The following is a 20514-nucleotide window of genomic DNA, read 5'->3' as shown; positions in this document are numbered from 1 at the left end:
TACATTTTTAAACAGGTGGGGTTATTGGTGTTAAAATACACCAGTTATGCTAATTTGGACCACCAGGCTGCTGATGTTATGCAGCCTGTAGTTTTTGTGTTCATACAATTTAATAACGACAATGACAAGTTTGATTTCGGACAACAATAGAATGTTTAATGATGTCACTGCAACAACGGTCAATAGACGTAGTATAATTCAGCGTTTTGTCTTGAAATCTTTGGTTGTTTAGTACATGGCATCACATGTGAATCCTTAAAGAGATGGGTGGGGCTAAGGCTTAAGAGGGTGGGAAAGATGCTAAGCGGGGTGTAGACACAGAAGAGCTCTCCAGTAGGTGTACCAAAACATCCAAGTGTCGTTTTCTCAAAAGTGGGGTTACAAGTTTATTAACTTTCAAAGCAGAATTACGTTCCAGAATTACGTTCCTAAAAGTCTTTACTTTTATCCAATTTAAAAAAAAAAAAAACGATTTCAAAGTTTGCTACATAAAACAGAATTCAGCCTGTCAGTCTCATATGATTATTTTTGGGAACGTAAACCATTTATTTGTGTTACAAAACAATAAAAAGCATTACTGTTTGACAGAAAGTGTCTTTTTGCCATAATTTCCAATTTGGGGTAAAAAATGACCCCTGTTGGCGCTTTTAGGGGTCGAAATATGTTGCCGTTTTTAGGGTTAAGGATATTTTATTTGAATCAGAACTTCACACAGTGTTGTTTTCCCCTTTCCCACATATTATTCTTCATAACGCCTTCTTCCACCGTCTATAGCGGGGATGTTACGCAACCTCAGAAATGTTTCAGCCAGCCATATTGAGGCATTTGGTGACACTTGTTATGTTGTTATAAAATACTGTATATCTGCATAAATAATAAATTATGATGAGAACTGATTGCACAGACAAGAGATTACCTGTCATGTTACTACTGCACTTAACCAGGTTCAACAAGTACAATGTAATGGCGTTGTGCTGTTCCACGATTCACAATGCACAGGAAAAAGTCAACCTTTTCCCTAATGGTCTTCAATTCCAACATTGAAACTGAGGGATTGGAATTGAAACAGCAAAACAAATGTCCCTACCCTACTTGCACATTACAAGGTTACAAAACCCCTGTATAGTGTTTGTTTTCTGTGTTCTAATACATCTGTTCTGATGTAGAGCTACATGCTTTCTGTGACTTATGTTTTGAACATTACAGAGAGAACCACCCAATCAACACGTAGCAATTCAGACCATCCCTATGTGATGGATGGGCCATCTCAGGAGCAGCTTCCTCTGCTCAGTATAGCACATTTGCTGAACAAGATGAAACTATGTTCCTGAACAACTGCTAGTACTGGTGGGTCTGTTTTATATATTAAATCAACAGAGTAACCGTACTGAGAGCGCTGAAACACAAAACTGACATTTCATCAGCACTGTGTGCAGTGCAGGGTTGCTACTGTTTACTGGCTTACAAAGCAGTAGATATAAAGGAGCTGATTGACATCTTCAAAAACCAGACTAAGATTATAGAATAATTTAGAATATTAAACAGCAATATATTCTGTTATCCATTGTCTGAGTTATTTCAAAAGGCATAACATGCTAAATGAGGACAATCTAAGTTAACCATGACCATGAAACCATAGGAATATGAAGGTTGATTCGAAATTGTAACATTCTTCGGCAAAGAAAGAAAAACACCCTACATAAACTTTAGAGGATTGTCATGGGTTGTTTTATGTCTGTTTTCAGAGCAGCCGTTTTGTGGTGTGTCTCAGAAGTAGAGGGTTGTTGATGTGATGGGTGGCAGGGAACCTCTGATTCACTGCAGGCTGTAATTCAGCATGGGGCCCTCCCAAGGGGAAGGGGGCAGTGTATCAATCTGCCCTCAGTGTGGCAACTGTTTCCCTTTCCTTTCATGTGGTCGGGAGGTTTACACTAAGAAGCCTGTATACTTGCTGAGAGTTCCTTAAAATAGGAGCTCATTCATCCTAGCCCCATACGTTATAGAGAGGGAGAAGTGTAGCTGGATTGGAAAGAATCCATGATATTAAACAGTAGATGGGATTGTAAAGTGCTAGAAGTAATCATGCCAGGCAACAGGCCACAGGAATGCAAATCATCCTCCACGCCTTAGTTAAGTTAGCAGGTGGCCTCTTATATTCATTGAATGTCAACACTCTTTTTCGATGGAGCGCGCATAACATCTGGGGAGGCAGGTCACTGTTTTTAATTAAGTGAAACACAGTCACTCAATGTTCTGCCACGTGAGAAAAAAATGCTATAAAAAGGGGAGGGTGAGGGAAGAAAAAGTACATTTCCTGTGTTTGGTGAATGTCAATACAGTTGTGTAAATACATATTAATCTTTAACCTAATCCCTTTGGTTACCTACATTTCCAAGTGTACTGAACATCGCTGGGCAACCAAAGGACTTCTCTGAAAGTGGCACGTTCTCTCACACTCTTCAGGAAGCCCTACTTGGACTGATTTGTCAGACCAGGGGTGAATGCAAGACCTAGTCATCCCAGGTCTCTGCTCTCATTTCATAAGTGAGCCGCTATCGTGAGAGCTTGTATTAGTCAGGGGAGTGTATGCACCTGTTGATATAACCTTCTTTGATTTGTCCCTGGTCTGCTCACTTTACAGGTGCAAGCCTCCAGCTTCCAGAATACAATTTGTGTGTGTGAGAAGTAGATTAAGCTGACTTTATTCGTCCAATTGTACAGAAGGTCCAACGGATATTTCGCTTCCGCTTTATCCCGACCCCTCCGAAAGCCACACACACACACATGTTGGAGAGGTTGGAGCAGTGGGCTGCCAAAGCCTACTATGGTGCCAGTGGAGCAGATGTTGTGGGGTTTTAAGTGCCTTGCTCAAGGGCACAACCGCATGCAACGCCATCTAGGATTTGATACCAACAACTCTCTGGTTGTTCTCACCTGATTTTTCCCGTCAGACCTGGGATTCAAACTGTCAGCCCTCCGGTTGCTGGCTCGCCTCTCTAACTGCTAGGCTACCTGCCGCTAGGCTACGGCATAAATAATAAATGAAAAAATATACTTTATGTATACTGCATAAACATGTCTAAGTTTCAATGAATCCAGCTCTTGGTGTGTTAGTGGTTATTAGGGGCTATTTCCTTAATGGTTAACTATTTGTTATTTTTTTCCATTTCAGCTAAGTGGGAGCTGGAATGGCAACTATGTCAAAAATCATAACCCTGATATAAGAGGTGTTTCTCTTTTTATCTCGAAAGACAGGAGGGCACTGTCAGTAGTCAGAAAAGCAGAACTGTCTTGAACTGAATTGTGTCTCCAAAGTGTTTGTGTGTAACAGATTAAACAGAATACATTTAGATATTCTCCCTCTTGGCAGTTATCTTTCTAATAGCTTGGATGTCCTAGCTAGTTGATTTAAAACGGTCACTTCTCTATGGCAACCCCATGCACAACGGGGCTTACCAACAGCTGCTTGGCAGGGCTCAAGTACCTTTCATGATTTAGTGCTAGCAAAGATGAGCACAGCACAACAACAAGCACTGCTATCCCACCACTGTAACTCAAACCCTGATGTTACTGATATATACTATGCATCAAACAATAATGTAGTGGTAAAACATTTGGGCACTGTATGGTCTAAACTATATATTTATTCTACATTCTCCAAAATAGGAGGGATGCCTCTTTCGTGCCTAGTGACTGTAGATCACCACACACAGCAACAAATAGGATGTTGTAATCCTCCCTGTCAGGAGAGAGCAGAGCTCTGCTCAAAGCTCCCAGCACCACTAAATACTAGCACTCTCTCACAACACCGCAGATTTACAGGCTCCCTGGGTGGACCCCTATGTTTATATCATACTTGTCAAACATTTATAAATCTCAGACGGTAGTCCGGCAACAGTGCATAAAACATCCATACAATTCCAAACACTAATACACGAAGACACCCTGGAGGCCGGCAGCTGGATGAAAAAAGAGGCATTGAAGTCTATAGAATAAAGATATGTTTGTCAATTGAGTTTCTATAAGGTGGGCTTGGTGTTTTAGGGCCCTCGAGGGTGGAAAAAAGACAGTTATTTTCAAGTTAAAATGGAAAATCTTTTAAGGAATGTAAGTTGTCTGTTTACTTTTTAAAGTGTTTTGGTTTAGTTTATAAAACACTGAAAGTATTTGAAAGCAATATTTTCCAAAAAATCATTTAATAATATATAAGCCACACTCTAATAATACAATAACGTGTACTTTTCTCAAACATATATTACTCAAATTATTATGAAGCATAACAACATGACAACAATAACATAATATCCATAATAATACAAAAATAACAGTGATATAACCACAATTGGGCAAACAATGTATTTTCTTAGGGTAATTTCATTCATTACGTATTGAGTATGTAAAATGAAAATATATACTGGCCGTAAAGTACGTTTTTAGGGAGCTACTCCACAATTTCTGTCTAGTTCTCATATATTCCTACAATAGACTGTTACTGAACTATGACATTTCCTGGGTCTGAGAATATAGCAGGCCAGTCCTCATGTTTTTTCAGTAAATGCTATGGAAAGATATATTCAACAGAATGTATGACATATTTGACGTAGAGGAAGTACCTTTCAGCATAACTTATTTGATAGAAAACATGATATATACATATATTTTATAGCCAGAAGTCTAACTATATATTTTATGATAGACTGTTTGAAGCCTGTGTACAGTGTAAACATGGTTATCGTCAAGGCCAGAGGAAAAACCCTAGAGTGTTATTCAAGGAGTCCTATTTGAAATACTTAATTTACTATTTTACATCATACCTTTAATGTGATTAATGTTGTGCCAGGCTGTTACTCAAATTACCTGAATACAGATTCTGCTTTTAACACATCTGAAGGAGAAATCAAAGAGAGTGTTGCAAGTTGCATACACGTAAGCTAGTATAGGCTACATACAATGTGCTTATAAAACCATAATAATCCAATGTTGATGGAATAATTGACACTATATCTAAGTAAGATAGCTACACAAAACATTTTCAACTGGTATGTCCTAAAATATGACCTCATTTAACTGTAGCAGCAATATGTAAACCTTTTTTGAGTGGTTATAATGGTTTAAAACAATGGTTTGAAAATGAAATCCAATGTAACAGTTTGAAAAACAGTGATATAGGTTTGCTTGAATAAAGCAATATTTTGGAAAAACTGGTATACTTTGTTGAGCCGTATCCAATAAACAATAAGATCCAATAGATTGATATTGTAGAGAGAGGTTTCCTTTTACTAAGATGTACAATGAAATGCTATAACTATTACAATGTAATTGTATATGTTCGCTATGGCCTATAGGAGAGAGTGCTAAGTGATGTCAAATATACATGGACTAATATTCATTGTACAATATTGAGTGTTATCACAAAAATAGGTGGAAATAAATAAGTTAATAAAACTAATATATACATAATACTGTACAGCACAACACAAATTCAGATCTATCTATATTGATATGAACTTTTCCAGCAATACCACATATCTGAAATACAATCCTGCTTGCCCATTAATGGCAACCACATGACCTAACAACCATGTTTCTGTATTTCTTGAGGATGACATTTGAGCTGTCATCAAAGTAAAGCACAGATATAGCGTTCAGCTTGGTCGGTGCACAGCATGGCTTTGGCACATTGTCAGGGAACATCAGATGGACCTGTGGAAGCAAATAGAAAGGACTGAGTATACAAATGAGATGGGTCATTCCCACAAAAATAGTGCCTTTTGCATCCCTTTTGATATTTCAGTTGGAATTGTGCACAAATATTGATTTTTAAAAGCCTGTTATATTAAATGAATAGCCCATTTAATATAGACCACATGGAGAATTCAATAAATCTTATTTTTTTTTACATGAATGAAGACTTGCATAAGTGACAACATTCTGCATTTTGACATGTCCCTCCGTGCACCCTCTGTGACTTCTAGGAAGCACCCTCTGTGACTTCTAGGACGATTTTAACCCACTTAACCCCAAAATGTCTCCATGTTTTCACCAGCATTGTAAACACTTCGTTATTTTGTTGCTTTGACAAAGTCAACCCTGTTACAGTCAACCCTGTTACTTTTTTTTACCTCATGAGAAAACGTGTTAAACTTGTTTTTTATTAAGTTGAACACGTGCTGTTTATGACAGAATATTACAATTAGGTGAAATCAAAGTTGTACTGAATTGGTGGAATGACCCAAAGCTGCAGCTTGAGCAGCTCAGAAAATCTAGATGTTGTGGAATTAATTATTACCATATTGGTAAAGCAATTCAATATGAATTCATAGGAAATAAGCATCTTGTGAGTTTTTTTTACATACCAGGGTTTGCACAATGGCGTGATTTGTCGCATTCATATGTGCATTGAGTGGAAAGGAACATTCCCCATCGCAGTAAAAAGCAGCATAACCTTCCGGGGCAATAATCCAGTCCTTCAAATAGAATACAGAAAATACAAAATAAGCATCAAAGTCCTCCTCTTTAATATTGAAGACACTTTATTGACACTTGATGGGTTTTCTTAAGTCTGTATGTTTCTGGTCTACTGCATTTAATACCATGGTTGAAACTAAAAGAGGTGCTTTTAACACACACATATTTGTAACACACATGTTATGACCACTTGTGACATTAAGCTCTGCCATGCTTATGTAGAGTAGATATGGTATGGTTCAAATAGTGTTCCATCTTTCCTACCTGCCATCCTAAGTCTCGGAAGCTGACGTAAAGTTCATGCTTCTTGCAGGCTTGTTTTTGCTCACTGGTGTTATGATCTGAAAACAACAAACAATGAATTAATCTCTCAAGTCTGCAAATTTATCATTAGGCTGTAGTTGTAGACATTAGTTTTTTCTTTCATACAGCACCTGTGAGCACTGTGGTATATTGTTTGCCCACAGTACAATAATTTTTTGACAATAGGAAATGTACACCAAATCAATCATTCATTAAATATTACCAAACTGTTAACAGCAAATGGCAGCACCAACTCATGTATAGTTATTACATTCATGTGGCCACTGAAGGGGTGTTGACTGGGTATCCCTAATGCACTGAACCACATCAGTTAAAAACAGCTGCCAAGCTGAAGCAAGTGCACAAAGACTTCTATACAATTACAGCCAAATTAAAATAATTAACTGAGATGGTCATTGTGGACGTTCTGTGTATCTTAGCTAGTTGTGTGAGGTGATTAGTACATATTCATATCCATGTACCATCTTTATGAGGAGCTGAAAGAGGTAATAGATTAGGCAGGTAGGTTTACTATTTTGAAAATGTATCTGTTTTATATTGATCTACATCAGGGATGGGCAACTCCAGTCCTCAGGGGCCGAAGGGGTGTCACACATTCCCCCCATGCCTAGCAAACACAGCTGATTAAACTAATTGTATTCTAAATAAGTTGAATATTGGAGTCAGCTGTGTTGGCTGTGGCAAAAGTGTGACACCAATCGGGCCCATGAGGACTGGAGTTGCCGATCCCGGAGCTTCATCTATACTGCAGTTGATTATTTAGACTTTTGATCTATTAATTGGAGCAGCATGCAGTCAAAACAAGGTTCCTTGGCAACAAGAGGCTGCTTGAGTAGACATAACATCCTGGAGTGTGTAACAGACTGTTTTAATGCACTGACAGGGAATAACAAATGGGACTGTAAGGCTTGCCATCAACCTTTCATTATCTGAAGTTAATTTGCCAACCTACTCCAGTCCAAACCCAAACCCAAAACAATTTCAATTATGGTTCACTCTCAGAAAAAAAGGGTACAGTTAGGGTACAGTATTGTTTCTTAGGGTACAAAAGATAAAAATACGCATAATGTACCTTCAGAGGTACACATATGATCTCACATGGTACTGTTTGGTACTTTTTAGGGTACATGTGCAGATAATCTAGTATAATGCTAAATCTTTAGACCCAATATTTTGAACATAAAAGTACAATCAATGGAGGTGTGGCTTAGTGGGGGCGTGGCTTTCAGTTAGTTATTTTGGGCCACCTGTGAGTGGAGGTGATGTGCCAGTTTATGTGGTCTATGGTTATGTTAATGAAAGTTTGAGCATGTCCTTTGCCAGTTCTGAAGTCTTTATAAAGGCTTACTTATGTGACAATAAAGGAGCTGTAATTAATATTAACCCAACACTGAGTAACCTTGTCAAAAGGTACAGACCAAGTGGTGTAATGGTGTAATGGTTAAGGTGTTGGCTTGACAGTTGCTGGATTCAGGTTTGAGTCCTGGTCAGGCTACCCCCTGAATTGTGTCAGAAGTGGGATGGTGGAGAGACATGTACACTTGAGGGACTTGTTATAGAAAATAAGTACATTTTTGCCGCTTAAAAAGAATGTGGTGGTACCCTAAAAAGGCAAATGCTACATTTTGTCTCTTTTAAGGTACAAACTGCAAGGGTACAATTATTTACCTATAACTAATGTTACAATGGACGTACCTTACAGGGTACCACTACAGTGACAAGCGTTTGTACCCCTTTAAGTACAATTCTGTACCTTTTTTTCTGAGAGTGTAGTTTAATAAGCCCACCTCCACTTTTGGGTGCCCGTGGTGATTCCTGTTGACCACCTGATTTGTTGCGGTTGTGGTTCTTTCTCTTTCCACCAGCAGCCCTGACAGAGCGCAACAACACTTCACTGGCCTTGAAGAATGACACTAGGAATGGCTGTTTGGATTGTGGCCCATTCCTTCCAACGATGCCAGCAGACTTCATGTTTATACTCCGTCCTTTTAAAACAACAAGCAATGTGAATAGCAGCAAACAGAAGCATAATTAGATCCTGTCTAATCAAATGCCTTGATATAAGGGAGCAATTAAACAAAACAAAATTGGTTAAAATGGTGTCATTAGAGTATTTTAATGTAAGCTTGCATTGTTCATATGAGCAAAGACGTATGATACGTTCCGTTTCCCAATTTGTATGATATTGTACGACTGCTATATGACCGCTATTCCATTCATAATGTAACCTAACGTAACGTAATATATCATACTAAATGGAGGAAAACACACAAACCACAAAGATTATTTATTATTTATTTATTGTCATATGTCATCAGCTAATGTATCTGATTCATAGATAATCCCAAAGAACATTCCATCAATGTCTTGTGGTTTTAAAGAAGATAAAAATATCCGTCTTCCTAGTATTCTTGTCATAATTGTTAAAACAGTCAGGTACTCCTTTGGGTTTTGAAATGTTTTCCTCATTTCCCCACACCAATGAAAAAAATGAAATCTTAGATGCAGGAATTATGGCTCAATTTATGATAGTTAACGTGCATTATTTTCCAAATAAACTTTGTAACATTAACATTGTTCTTTAAAAAAAGAACAAATTAGCTAAAACTGCCTTTATCTTTCAAGCCTCTTTTGACATGTGAAATATCAGATCCTGCTCTGAAGCCCCACCTCTATGAGGGATGGGCATCTCAGGTTGATCTCTCCTACTATGTGACATGAAAATGATCTGTCCTCGACATGAAGCCAAGCAACAGGTGTTCCCCTGGGCTTAGTTCTCCTTCCCCTATTGATCTCCCAGTCAGTGACTGGGCTCTGTTTTCTCTTCACAGGGATTATCCTACCTTTGCTATACATAGGGCACACAACGCTATCTGTCCTTCTCTCGTCTGACACACAGGTTATGATATGGTATGTATCTCTTCATGTCTGGTGAACATCAACATCTCAACCTCAAACCTTGACAACACAGACCTGTCCTCTCCTCTATGGATAGCTGTGTCTCCCTCCAAGATGGCAAAGAACATGGGTGTGACCTTGGAAAACCAGGTTTCTCTTTCTTTCACAGAGAACATCAATGACTCGGTCCGGTAGAGACTGCCTCTAAAGTAGGGGCCCCCAATTACATTCAGCCGTGGGCAGATTTTTCATTGAGCGGATGGTTGGGGGACGGAACATATAAATAATTTGTACACTGCAAATTGACCGCAAGAACCCACAAAAATAGAATAATTTCAAACCTTGATTACATTGAGATACGATCACATCTGCCCCTATTTATGCGTGGGAATACTTGGGAACAGATTTCCTAAATTAAAATCACTTTGAGCTAATTTGGCACACGGGCCGCCTATTTGGGAACCCTGCTCTAAGGCATCAGTGAATATCTACAAATTTCTCACAAGCTATTTAAGACCAGTCACTCATCATCTTGCTTGGATTACTGCAACTCTTTCCTAGTCTGGCTCCCCGGTCATGCCATCAGAGCTGTGCAGCTCATCAAGAACACTGACAGTTTATCCAGAATCTCACCCCATTTCTCAGCACTTTCACTGGCTACAGTTGGCACACCAGATTTGGACAGAGGTTTTTTGGCCCTCCAGGACTGACATTGAACAGCCCTGGCCTACATTGTTTTGATGGAAATTTCTCTTGCCAATCTGTATGCAAAGATAAATTCCTGGATTGACCAAGCCTGGTTGTTCCTTACCTGGATAAGAGTGTCTACTGAATTACAAAAATAATTTCAAGGCAAACTACTTTTGAAGCCTGGGGTAACTACAAAGTTTAACTGCTTTTCAATATTTAATTCCCTACAACAACAAAGGCGGATAAAAAATACTGCTTCCCTTACCATCCAAAGTCTCCACAGAGAGCTGCAGACCCATGTTCTGTAGTGGGTTCAGCACCCAGTGGTTACTAGTGGCTGTGATGTCAAAGACTAGCCAGCCCCCATCAGAGGCCTTGATCTTTTTGGAATCCAACAAGAATGTCTCTGCATCCCTGTTAAGGAAAACATTTATATAAAATCAATAAAAAATAACAAGTGAATGCATGTGATAACTTGACAGATGGCAATGCACATATATTACTATGGGTAAACTTTTATTTACTGGATAAAAAATATTTAACACAGGGGTGCTATAATTGACGGACCTCACTCTGCTCTTTGAGCTCTGGAACTAATCATGAAATTCCTGTTTATGCACCCTAATGTTGTTAAAACTTGCAAGGGCCACACAAAGAGAGAACACATGCTTCCTCTGGGTCGTTTAGACTTGGAAGCAGTCAAACAATTAATGAGGCCCTGACCTGCCATATTGGAAATCATTACATAAACAAAGTATCATTAAATAATCACTACATGATGCAATTTATTCCAGCTTTCTCTCTTAGATCTGAGCCAAAAACATCCTTTGACAAAAATGTATCTTACTAGTTACATTTGTTGTTCTATGTGCTCTATCCATCCTTTAAGCCCCATATTTTGACATTTCTCTGAAATATACTCCTCTCTCTAAGGAGTGCCTAATGACTCTTCAGCCGGATTAGAGACAATCTGTTTTCACAACCGCACAACATATGGATAAGCAGGATATTAATCAACCAGTCATGTACTCAAGGCCATAATTGCCAAGCAGTGAAAAAACACATTTATGTAACAGATTTGTCTTTGCTCTACCACCAATTTTAAACCATATGTGACTGAACTGTTGAGCAGTTCAACAGCAGCTTAATGATGGCTCCTTGGGGGAGGAGCAGAGAAAAAGGTGCTGAACTGTGAAACTCTGAATAATGTTTATCAAGCCGAAAAGTCACAGTTAGGAGCTGAGGAGCTAAATGTGTGATGGCTCCAGACCTCGGTGAGCCATAAAAGAGAATGCGATGACTGGGGCCTGGGGCTTCAGATGGGAGAGTTCAATGACTAGGACCTCTAGAAAAGCCCAAGAGGGTCATATCTCCCCTTCAATCAGCCTCACACATATTTGGCCAGTGAATGTGGGCCCTGCTTTAAGTAGACCCCTGTGTGTTCAGCTATGTCACGGCTTCCCACTTCCGGAACATTGTTAAGAGAAGCAGGTGGGCATGAGGGTTATGATGGGAGCCCCCTAGGCAGCCCCTAATGGGCCCACATGGCTTCAACTGAACTGGGATGCAACAAGCCGCCTGACAGGCAACACATAGACCAGGAGGAGTGATAACTGATGGACTTCCGAGGATTCACAAGTGGTGAACATGCTAATGGAAAAGCTTTATCCGTGGACTATATTTGTAAGAGCCCGGTGTGGTGAGAATGAGGCGGAACAAGGTTGGAGATACAAGGATGAGGTTCACAAATAGTCAGTCAGATGAAAGGAGCGCAATATAGGAAGTGCTTGACTTGGAGTGAAATAGGTTCCGGTACTCATTTTGGGTGCTGGTACTGTTTATATTTAGGTGCAGGAGCTCCACAACACTTTTGAGCTAATATTCTATAAGAGGAACAGGAGCTCAAGCATTAGAACATTTTAGGTGCCGGTCCTCAACTCTGGTGAGCTCCTACCCAAGTTAAGTACTGAATATAGAACACTTGTAGACCAGGCAAAGATAAACTGTAGAATTCATAGATGAAATCGATTTATTTAGTTAACATGTGCAAATGGAAATATATGTTTGTTCTAAAGTTTCAACATCTTATTGAAAACATATTATTCATGCCCAAATGCAAATGAAGTCAAACTGTATGTTTGGTCTTAATCAAAGGAAAAACATAATTGGACCAGAATGTATGCCTAACCATGTTGCTGAGTCTCTTTACACAGGCAGCCCAATTCTGATCTTTTGCCAATAATTGGGTAAAAGATCAGATTGGGGCTGCCTGTATAAACGCAGCCTTATTGCCTCCATTCTTGTTTGCTTCATCTTAAAAGATTGTTTCATCTTACACCAAGCTGTGTAGGCTACTGACTGCATTTACCACAGCTACTACTCTGATTTCCATAGAAGACATATTATAAACAGCACAATGGATGTTTTTAGTTAATAAAAGAAAGGAAACATAAAAATAACCTTAATCTGGCCCTTTAATCCCTCCCAAATTTTCTCCCCCATTTGGAAACAAAGTTAAGATAAGACAAAGGTATAGTTAAGCTTCTAAATTATAATATATACTTGTGACAAGCTTCCATTTCGTGGCATTTCTGATTACTTTGTGTTACTTACCAATCTAACGCCAAACGTGTATATCAGGTCATGATTTTATAATTCAAAGGAGACAAATGACCTTCTTGAAGACACTTGAAATAAGCACATTAATCAGGATAACGTCCTTCCAAACTTCCATGATGTGCTAGTGTAAACAGGATGTCTTTTATTTTCTGCCTAATTGCCTGCCTCAAGTGTTTCACAGAACAGTGCAGGTTTTAAAGGGACATTTGAAAGCCTCCCTAGGATTACGCTGACACAAGCATGTCCCCAAGTGCAGATGCTCAACTTTAGACAATGTTATCTAAAGACAGCCACTTTCAAATGCATCCATTCACAAATTCGAAGCTCATTTAAAGTGACAGTCAGAGTGGAGCTGAAGGATGCGACTAAAAACAAACAAAAGATAACTATTGTAAAATATAATGTGTCCGTAAAATGTATATAGTATGTATAAGCTGGAAGTAGAAGCCTAAGTGTTGTTGTCCATTAGTTTACTCAAATTAGGGGAGGGGTGGTAGGGTAAGGGGAAAATAATAAAGGAAAATATATATAATATATATATATTTTTACACCAAAAAAATATATGGGGGATTGGAAATGTTGGAGACAATTACATTGATGGAAGCCACAATCCATCTGCAATATTAAAGCTGATCTACCCCCTAAAAAAATGTATAATAATAAATAAATGTAAAAACAATTCAGTGGCAATCGGCAGGAGAAACAATAACAAAACGGTATCTCTGCCTCTGTTTTGGTTAAAAGCTGAGAGATGGAGCTGGAGAACTCTCAAATTCATAGACAGAGCTATGGATACAAGGACATCCATGGTATAAAAATTATAGTTCTAGCCATGTTTTGAGGCTATATAGTGTTTGTTTACATTTACTTTGTTTGCAAACACTAGAGTAAGACAAGCTTATATTTTGGGTTCTAATGGGGAATGACATTTGAATTAAGCTTATGAGGCATTTATAAGTCATATTCTCCAAGAATCAATAGGTATACGTAGTTCATTTCTAAGTCCAAAAATGGATGTAGCAACTGACTGGCCCTTTAAGCTGTGTTCAATTTCACAATGTGTTAGGTTCCCTTTTATGCTATGGTGATTGATAGATTGGTTGATTGATTGAATGATTGGTTAATTGATTGGCTGATTGATGTATCGATTCATTAATTCATTAAAGTATTTAAAGTATTTATTTGAAAATACATTTACAACTATATCACTGAGAGATTACATCTCACATATGATACAGAGTTCTTCCATTCTCAAAATATCCTGCATCAAAACCCAAATCAGCAACCATTGTGATTCTCTATCTGGCAAAAAGGCCAAGGTAGAACAAGGCAAACTGGTTTGTAAACTCACATGGCTGCACCTTTTATGTACCGTGATTCAGGATGCCTATAAACAATAATAGGGGACATTCGAGATGACTGGTTCCTCTCAGTTAAACAGAATAAGATGTGCTTTCTCTTCCCTTCGTATAGGTTTTTGACTGAGGAATCCACCACTCTAAACCATAGAATGATCAATTACATACAAAAGCCAATTCAGTTCATAACATTTAGATTTAGACACAATTTACAGTGACAGTCTAAAGAGGTATAAAACTGGATGTTAAGGATACTCTACTGTACATAGTACTATTGGAGAAAAACTACCTTGTGGAACTTTATGCGAATCATAAAGAATATAAAGGTCAGTTTATTCTATAGGTAGCCTTCAATATATTCTGTTTCTGCAGAGAGAATTTTAAATGTACATGGCTGAATTTATATCCCATTCCACAAGAATTTACAAGGTGATGATGTACTTTATATATAAAAAATAAATTGAATTGGGATGATTTGGGGGGTTGAAATGAAGGTCAGCTGGTGCTTACTTGTTTTGATATTCCTTGATGACCTGGTAGATGGTGACCTTCAGGGTAATGTTCTCATAGCGTGCATGACTGCCATCTTTATAGATCCGAAACTCAGCAGCAGTCACCGCCTCTCCCTCTGGGATCTGAGTCAGGTCGAAACGAAACTCCTTGTAGTGTCTCCGCTGATGGGAGAAATCTTTGTCTTTCTCCACTGAAAAAGAAGACTGGTCCATGAGGACTAAATAGAGGATTTGCATAACTGCATAATATTTAGAGGCAATGCATAAAACTTGATTATTATTACTGATACCTTCCCTGAGCCACAATAGATACAAATTGTGTTGCACAGACAGAATGTGGTGTGCCAGCAGTAACCTACCTAACTGAAAAAAGGTAACTTATCAAATGTTTTCACATTCCAAAAGCCAATCCAAACATTTTGACTCCAACAAAAGCACTCTCCAGTCCATTTAATCAGTCAACTGAGTACAGGTAGCAGTTTCCAGACAGGCCCTCCACTGTGTGCCGAACTGCATTCTCTGCCCATGATGAATGGGGCTGTCAGTTAAGAAAAACAGGCTGATTTCAATTAAAGACACTTTCGTCTGCCCCTCAACGTGACAAAAAGAGACCAGACAGACTTTTTTGACAAGATTTGAGTGACTGCTTTGACCTCATTTGCCAACCTAATATTGACCTCCTGTAGTTCCTATACAATACATTGGCCGTGTTTCACACAGGAAACCCATATTTATCTTTCTCTGACCAATTTGTTTAAACTTGTTTTATCTGAGGACAATGATGAACGAGTTTATACTGAATATAAAATGTGCACATAACAAAATGTTACGGAATTATCAATACAAACACAAACAAAGAAGAGCAAAGACGAGCAGAGTGCATTTTTAACCCTATCTGCAATCAAAGGCATGCCATTGTGCAGTCAAGAAGACACAAAGTGACAGCTAACCATCCAACACTGTTGCTAAATAGCAGCATAAAAGGATTGGGAGTTGAGGTGTGTTAGTGTTCTGGCACAGCCAGTGAAATCATAGAGTCAGTGAGTCCATTTCACTGATAGTTTATCTACAGTGAAAGTCTGTGGTTGCTTAACACACAAAGGTCAGGGGTCAGGTCTGCCTGTTACAGATTGGACTTGCACCATGATTAGCTATGGCCAGTAATGGGAAGCAGAAGTGAAGCTGAGTATATCAAGCATTTCAAGTGTCAGATAGCTGCAGATTAATTGGGAAGGTGGTTTGACTCACTAAAAAGTGTCTGCCACAGTTTCAGGGAATTAACTTTGTTTATGGAATTCATTTTTAATGAGAATTTGGAAGAAGAAGAAGTAGAGAATTTATACATATTTTGCATAATTTCTCATCGTTATGTCGATAAGAGTGAAGATGCATTTTTCTGAATACATCACGTAAATGATCTAATAATCAATATTAATCACAACATACTTCTATGCTACAACTATTAGTATTATAGGCGTTAGTAGTAGCATTAGTGTAGTGAAGTCAATTATTGCTGTAGTAGTAATACTTGTGTAAATAGTCTCATTGCACACTTTACCACTAACTGTCCCCAGAATGAGAGCACAGAGCTTTCAAGGCTGACTGTGTACATGCCATGCAGCTCTAAGTGGAAACAGATGTGACAGACCAAGGTGAGGGATTTTAAATCCAACAGCACCTTCACATTAATACATTTTACATGCTCACGCTATAGCACTCTTTAGCTATATCTCTTATAAGCCTCTTTTTTGTAAGATGTGTCCTCTGTAACTGTCGTTTTTGTTTATCATACTGGCACATGTAAGCAAGTATAACATTTCACTAGCTCCCTAACAACAAATTGTATACTTTGTTGTTTTTTACCGCTGGTGTACCCTTAAATACACATTTCACCCTCCATTGGGACGTAATGCTTAATGAAAAATGACACAAAACGAATTAACAATGCTACTGCCTTTACATCTAACTGCCCAAACCCAGTGCCACAAGGAATAAGTGCTGAAAAAGTGCAGGCCTCACTCAATCGCTTTCCTTTCTTTAACAACAGGAAATAATTAAGGTCAATTTAACCAAGGTCAGACAGTCATCTGATAAGTTATTATGAACTTCTGGGTCAAAGGTCAGAACTACTGATGAAACATTGCGTAAATTATAAGAAAGCTTTTCTTTACGCTACAATAAATGAAATGTTGACAATTTCAAAACATATAAATACTCCAATGCGGGCCTTATGAAGTATTTTGATAAACATATATTTATTCAAAATGCATGGTATGTTTCCTATGTAAGTCAAATATGACAGTTTAAGAGAAAATTCATGTATTTTAGGGGAAGTGTGACATGATGATATTGCAGTTGAATATTTTAAGATCTCCATAGAGTTGAGAATTTCAAGAATGTCCAGACAAACTCTTTTTTCGCTTATTCAAACCTTATTCAAAGAGCATGGATATGGTCTTCAAAATGTGGATTGTTTGTGCTTTTACCAGTGTTTTAACGTGTAAATATGGTCCTGCATTAATATCAGGCATCTGAAAGTCTGAAGTAGAATCTGATATTAAGATCGAAAAAGACTTCTAACTTCAAAAACAGTACCATGAAATGTATATTACTCAGACAAACAGCACTGTGACCTTTGAAGAGAATTTGCAAACATAGTTGTGAGCAGTGTGGCATTGTTCTTGCTATAGGTGACAAATGGGAAATTAAGGCCTGCTACAATAGGAATAGCCTATAACTTCTATTAATTGTAAATGTAACTGAATATCATCATTTTCTGCAACAAAATGAATATGCATACATTGGCTACTGTGGGAACATTTGTTTAACATGTTTAGGGTTTTTATTGTAGTCTAATGATGAAGATCAAATTCAAGAAAAACAAGTAATCATTCATTTTAATATAATCATTCATTTTAATTTAATATAAGGTTGTTAAATTTACTTTTTGACGAATCTAGCTGGTATTTTTTATTTATACATATAAAAAAACATGGTCTGAGCATATGTTTTCAGCATTGAAGGAAATTGTGTACTGACAATATACATTGTTTTTAATCATATATAAACGAATCTAAGCCTTTAGATATTAGCAGTGAGAAGGCCATGTGACAATTCTAAGGCTTAAAATACTGTGGTTTATCAGTGGCCACCATATTTTGTATTTTTTTTTGGTGCTGGAGCGCAAGGCATAAATCAGGCAGCCTGAAACTTTTCCCAAGTCAGTTCACTTACTTACCTAAGTTGACAAAGCTCATAATCATATCAGCATCGTTGAGAAAGTTGGTGTCGTGAGATGTAGTGAGTGGAGGGATTTGGCTCGTCAGAGGGGCCGCGCGGTAAGGTTGCGCCACACGAGTGTATCCCTGCGGATAGCCGTAGTTCCCTTTACGCGAGTTTCCATGAGCCTTCCCGCTGAATCCTTTCCCTGTAACCTCTTGTATTCCCAATCCTTCTTCCTCCTCAGTAGTCATGGCATTGTACAGGTCAAGCATGAACAGGGGTGCTGAGGATGCTTGTTTTCCTGGGGAAAAGGGCCTTGGACGATGTGGTAAACCCAAAATAGAGAGAATCTCTCTTTGAATCTCTCTCCGTTCATGGTTACGCAATCTCCTGTAAATAAAACTAGAATGCACATGGTTGTCGCCTAAACCACAATGAACCCAGTGTAGAAAACTCAAGCAGCTCCATAAAAGTCCAAATGTGGCCCGGTTCAAAGGAATGAAGGCTCTCATCTTACAATGATGTGTTTGATGATGATGTTACACAGGTATACAGTTGTTACTCGTGTATAAAATTGATCTCCATTTTAATACAAATATCACAATTTCTGAATGTTTTCTTGCAGGATAACATACAGGTTACTATGTCACATCACTTTTTAGGAGAACGCCTGCCTGCAATGATGTTCTTTGAAGTCTCACATCAATCTATGTTGTGGAGCTGTCCCTTCTCTTCGGCGTGAGGTCCCAGTTCCAGACATGCAGCAAGTTTTCTCGAGTCCTCCGCTTAAATCCAATGTCTCACTGTCACATGTTTCAAAGTAGACGCATCAAATGTGGAATTGTGACATTCTCTCGCACTTTAACTCCACTTATACACAATAGCATGCAGGTACGCCCATAAAAGTCGAAAAACCCCAACACCTTCATTGAATAGAAAGATAACAGCCCCTTTGAGTGATGTCGAGGAAATCACTAGACTATATAATATCACCCGTTGCCACTCGTTGCCACAGCGCGTAACGTTTTTGGAAAATGTGTTGAAGCTTGTTGTCCATCCAATGAGTCCATACCACCCAGCCAGGACCAAGTTTTTGCATCCACCTCTAGCGGCCGCAATAAAACTTAACCGACATGAAGATGAATGTGGCAGCTCAGATGTGTAAGGGGAGACACTTGAAATCTGAAACCTGTCTTAACGAGTCAAAGAAGAACAACATGGTCATTTAATTACCTCTACAGGGTTGGCCAAATCCGTGCGTTTTAGGAGAGGACATTTGGACAAATGCGTAATTTGATTATGTGTAATTTTAGGTGGTGATGAAGGCACATTTGTAAATTAATTGAATATAGAAATCTATCAATCAACGTTCATATTTGACCACATACAACATAGGTCGATGTCTTATTTGGATAGGCCCATCTATTTTCAAAAGGTAACATTTTTCTGATTCTCTGAAAAAATTACAATTGAGCTCGTTGTCTTCATGAGAAGACAATGGGCTGGTGAGGTGTGACATGTATGCAAGTTATCCTAAGGCCTCAACCAACACCTGTCCTACCTGGGAATATGCTCGTAATTACAATGGTAAATAATGGGTATCAAAGAGGATTATTTAAAGGCATGTGTAAGCCTGTGTATGCGGTGAGAAATTGGCTATTCATATACTTTGCCAGGTTTACAATATTATAATTGATTGGGTATTTAATTATATACATATTTTATAATTCATATAAATATTATACATAAAATATAAACTTTTTAAGGGGTTGATTGCAATAGTTAACGTTACATGCAAAAACAACCTGTAACCACTTTGTACAGTAGGCCTACCTCAGCTTTATTATTATTCATATGTATTATACAAGTGTCCAAGTTATTCGTTTTTGGTTGGCTCAGGTGCAATAGCTGTGCTGTCAATATGACCCTCAAGACATTTCACAGCATAAGGCATGTTGTACAAAGTATTTCTTTTTAATTCAATTGACTGAGCATCCCCATTGATTAAATTATTTCACAGCTCAGTTGCAGAATTATAACCCCGTTGCGCCATCTAGTGTAGGATTCCTACATCATCTGTTAAAACAGAAAGAGATCGAGACAGACACACACACCGCACGCACGCTCACACGCACACACATACACACACTAGCATTTATAACCGGATAATTCACCTCATCACTAGAGCATCCACTAAGAGTTGAACTTATAACTTGCTAATTGATAGTGAAATCTTTGAGCATTAGGATTAGATCTCAATGGCCTAGCCCAAGGTTTTCCAAACTCGGTCCTGGGCCCCCCCTAGGTGCACGTTTTGTTTTTTGCCCTAGCACTACACAGCTGATTCAAATAATCAAAGCATGATAATGAGTTTGTTATTTGAAGCAGCTGTGTAGTGCTATGGCAAAATCCAAAACGTGCAC

At 38.4% G+C, this 20514-nt stretch overlaps 1 protein-coding gene across 1 annotated transcript; it reads right to left on the bottom strand.

The window, feature by feature from the left end:
* Nucleotides 1-4177: 4177 nt before the first annotated feature.
* On the bottom strand, nucleotides 4178-19201 carry LOC139571121 (bone morphogenetic protein 5-like). The gene is made up of 7 exons (XM_071393703.1): nucleotides 18108-19201; nucleotides 14868-15060; nucleotides 10646-10794; nucleotides 8580-8777; nucleotides 6733-6809; nucleotides 6357-6467; nucleotides 4178-5703 (listed from the first exon to the last, which is right to left on the bottom strand). The coding sequence occupies exons 1-7, from the start codon at nucleotides 18601-18603 to the stop codon at nucleotides 5554-5556; spliced, it is 1374 nt and encodes a 457-aa protein (XP_071249804.1). The 5' UTR covers nucleotides 18604-19201; the 3' UTR covers nucleotides 4178-5553.
* Nucleotides 19202-20514: the final 1313 nt, after the last annotated feature.

The sequence above is a fragment of the Salvelinus alpinus genome, chromosome 3, assembly GCF_045679555.1.
Source record: "Salvelinus alpinus chromosome 3, SLU_Salpinus.1, whole genome shotgun sequence".
Lineage (NCBI taxonomy): Eukaryota > Metazoa > Chordata > Actinopteri > Salmoniformes > Salmonidae > Salvelinus > Salvelinus alpinus.
The sequence above is the reverse complement of the archived record's forward strand: the minus strand, read 5'-3'. Positions and strand labels throughout refer to the sequence as shown.

What these genes read in the sequence shown, in the direction of transcription:
- LOC139571121 (XM_071393703.1), bottom strand. Translation starts at nt 18,603, where the DNA reads ATGAGAGCCTTCATTCCTTTGAACCGGGCCACATTTGGACTTTTATGG. An exon ending in TATGAGCTTTGTCAACTTAG is followed by an intron (nt 15,061 to 18,107) that starts GTAAGTAAGTGA and finishes CTTCTTTTTCAG; the next exon opens with TGGAGAAAGACAAAGATTTC. An exon ending in ATCAAGGAATATCAAAACAA is followed by an intron (nt 10,795 to 14,867) that starts GTAAGCACCAGC and finishes TTTCCTTAACAG; the next exon opens with GGATGCAGAGACATTCTTGT.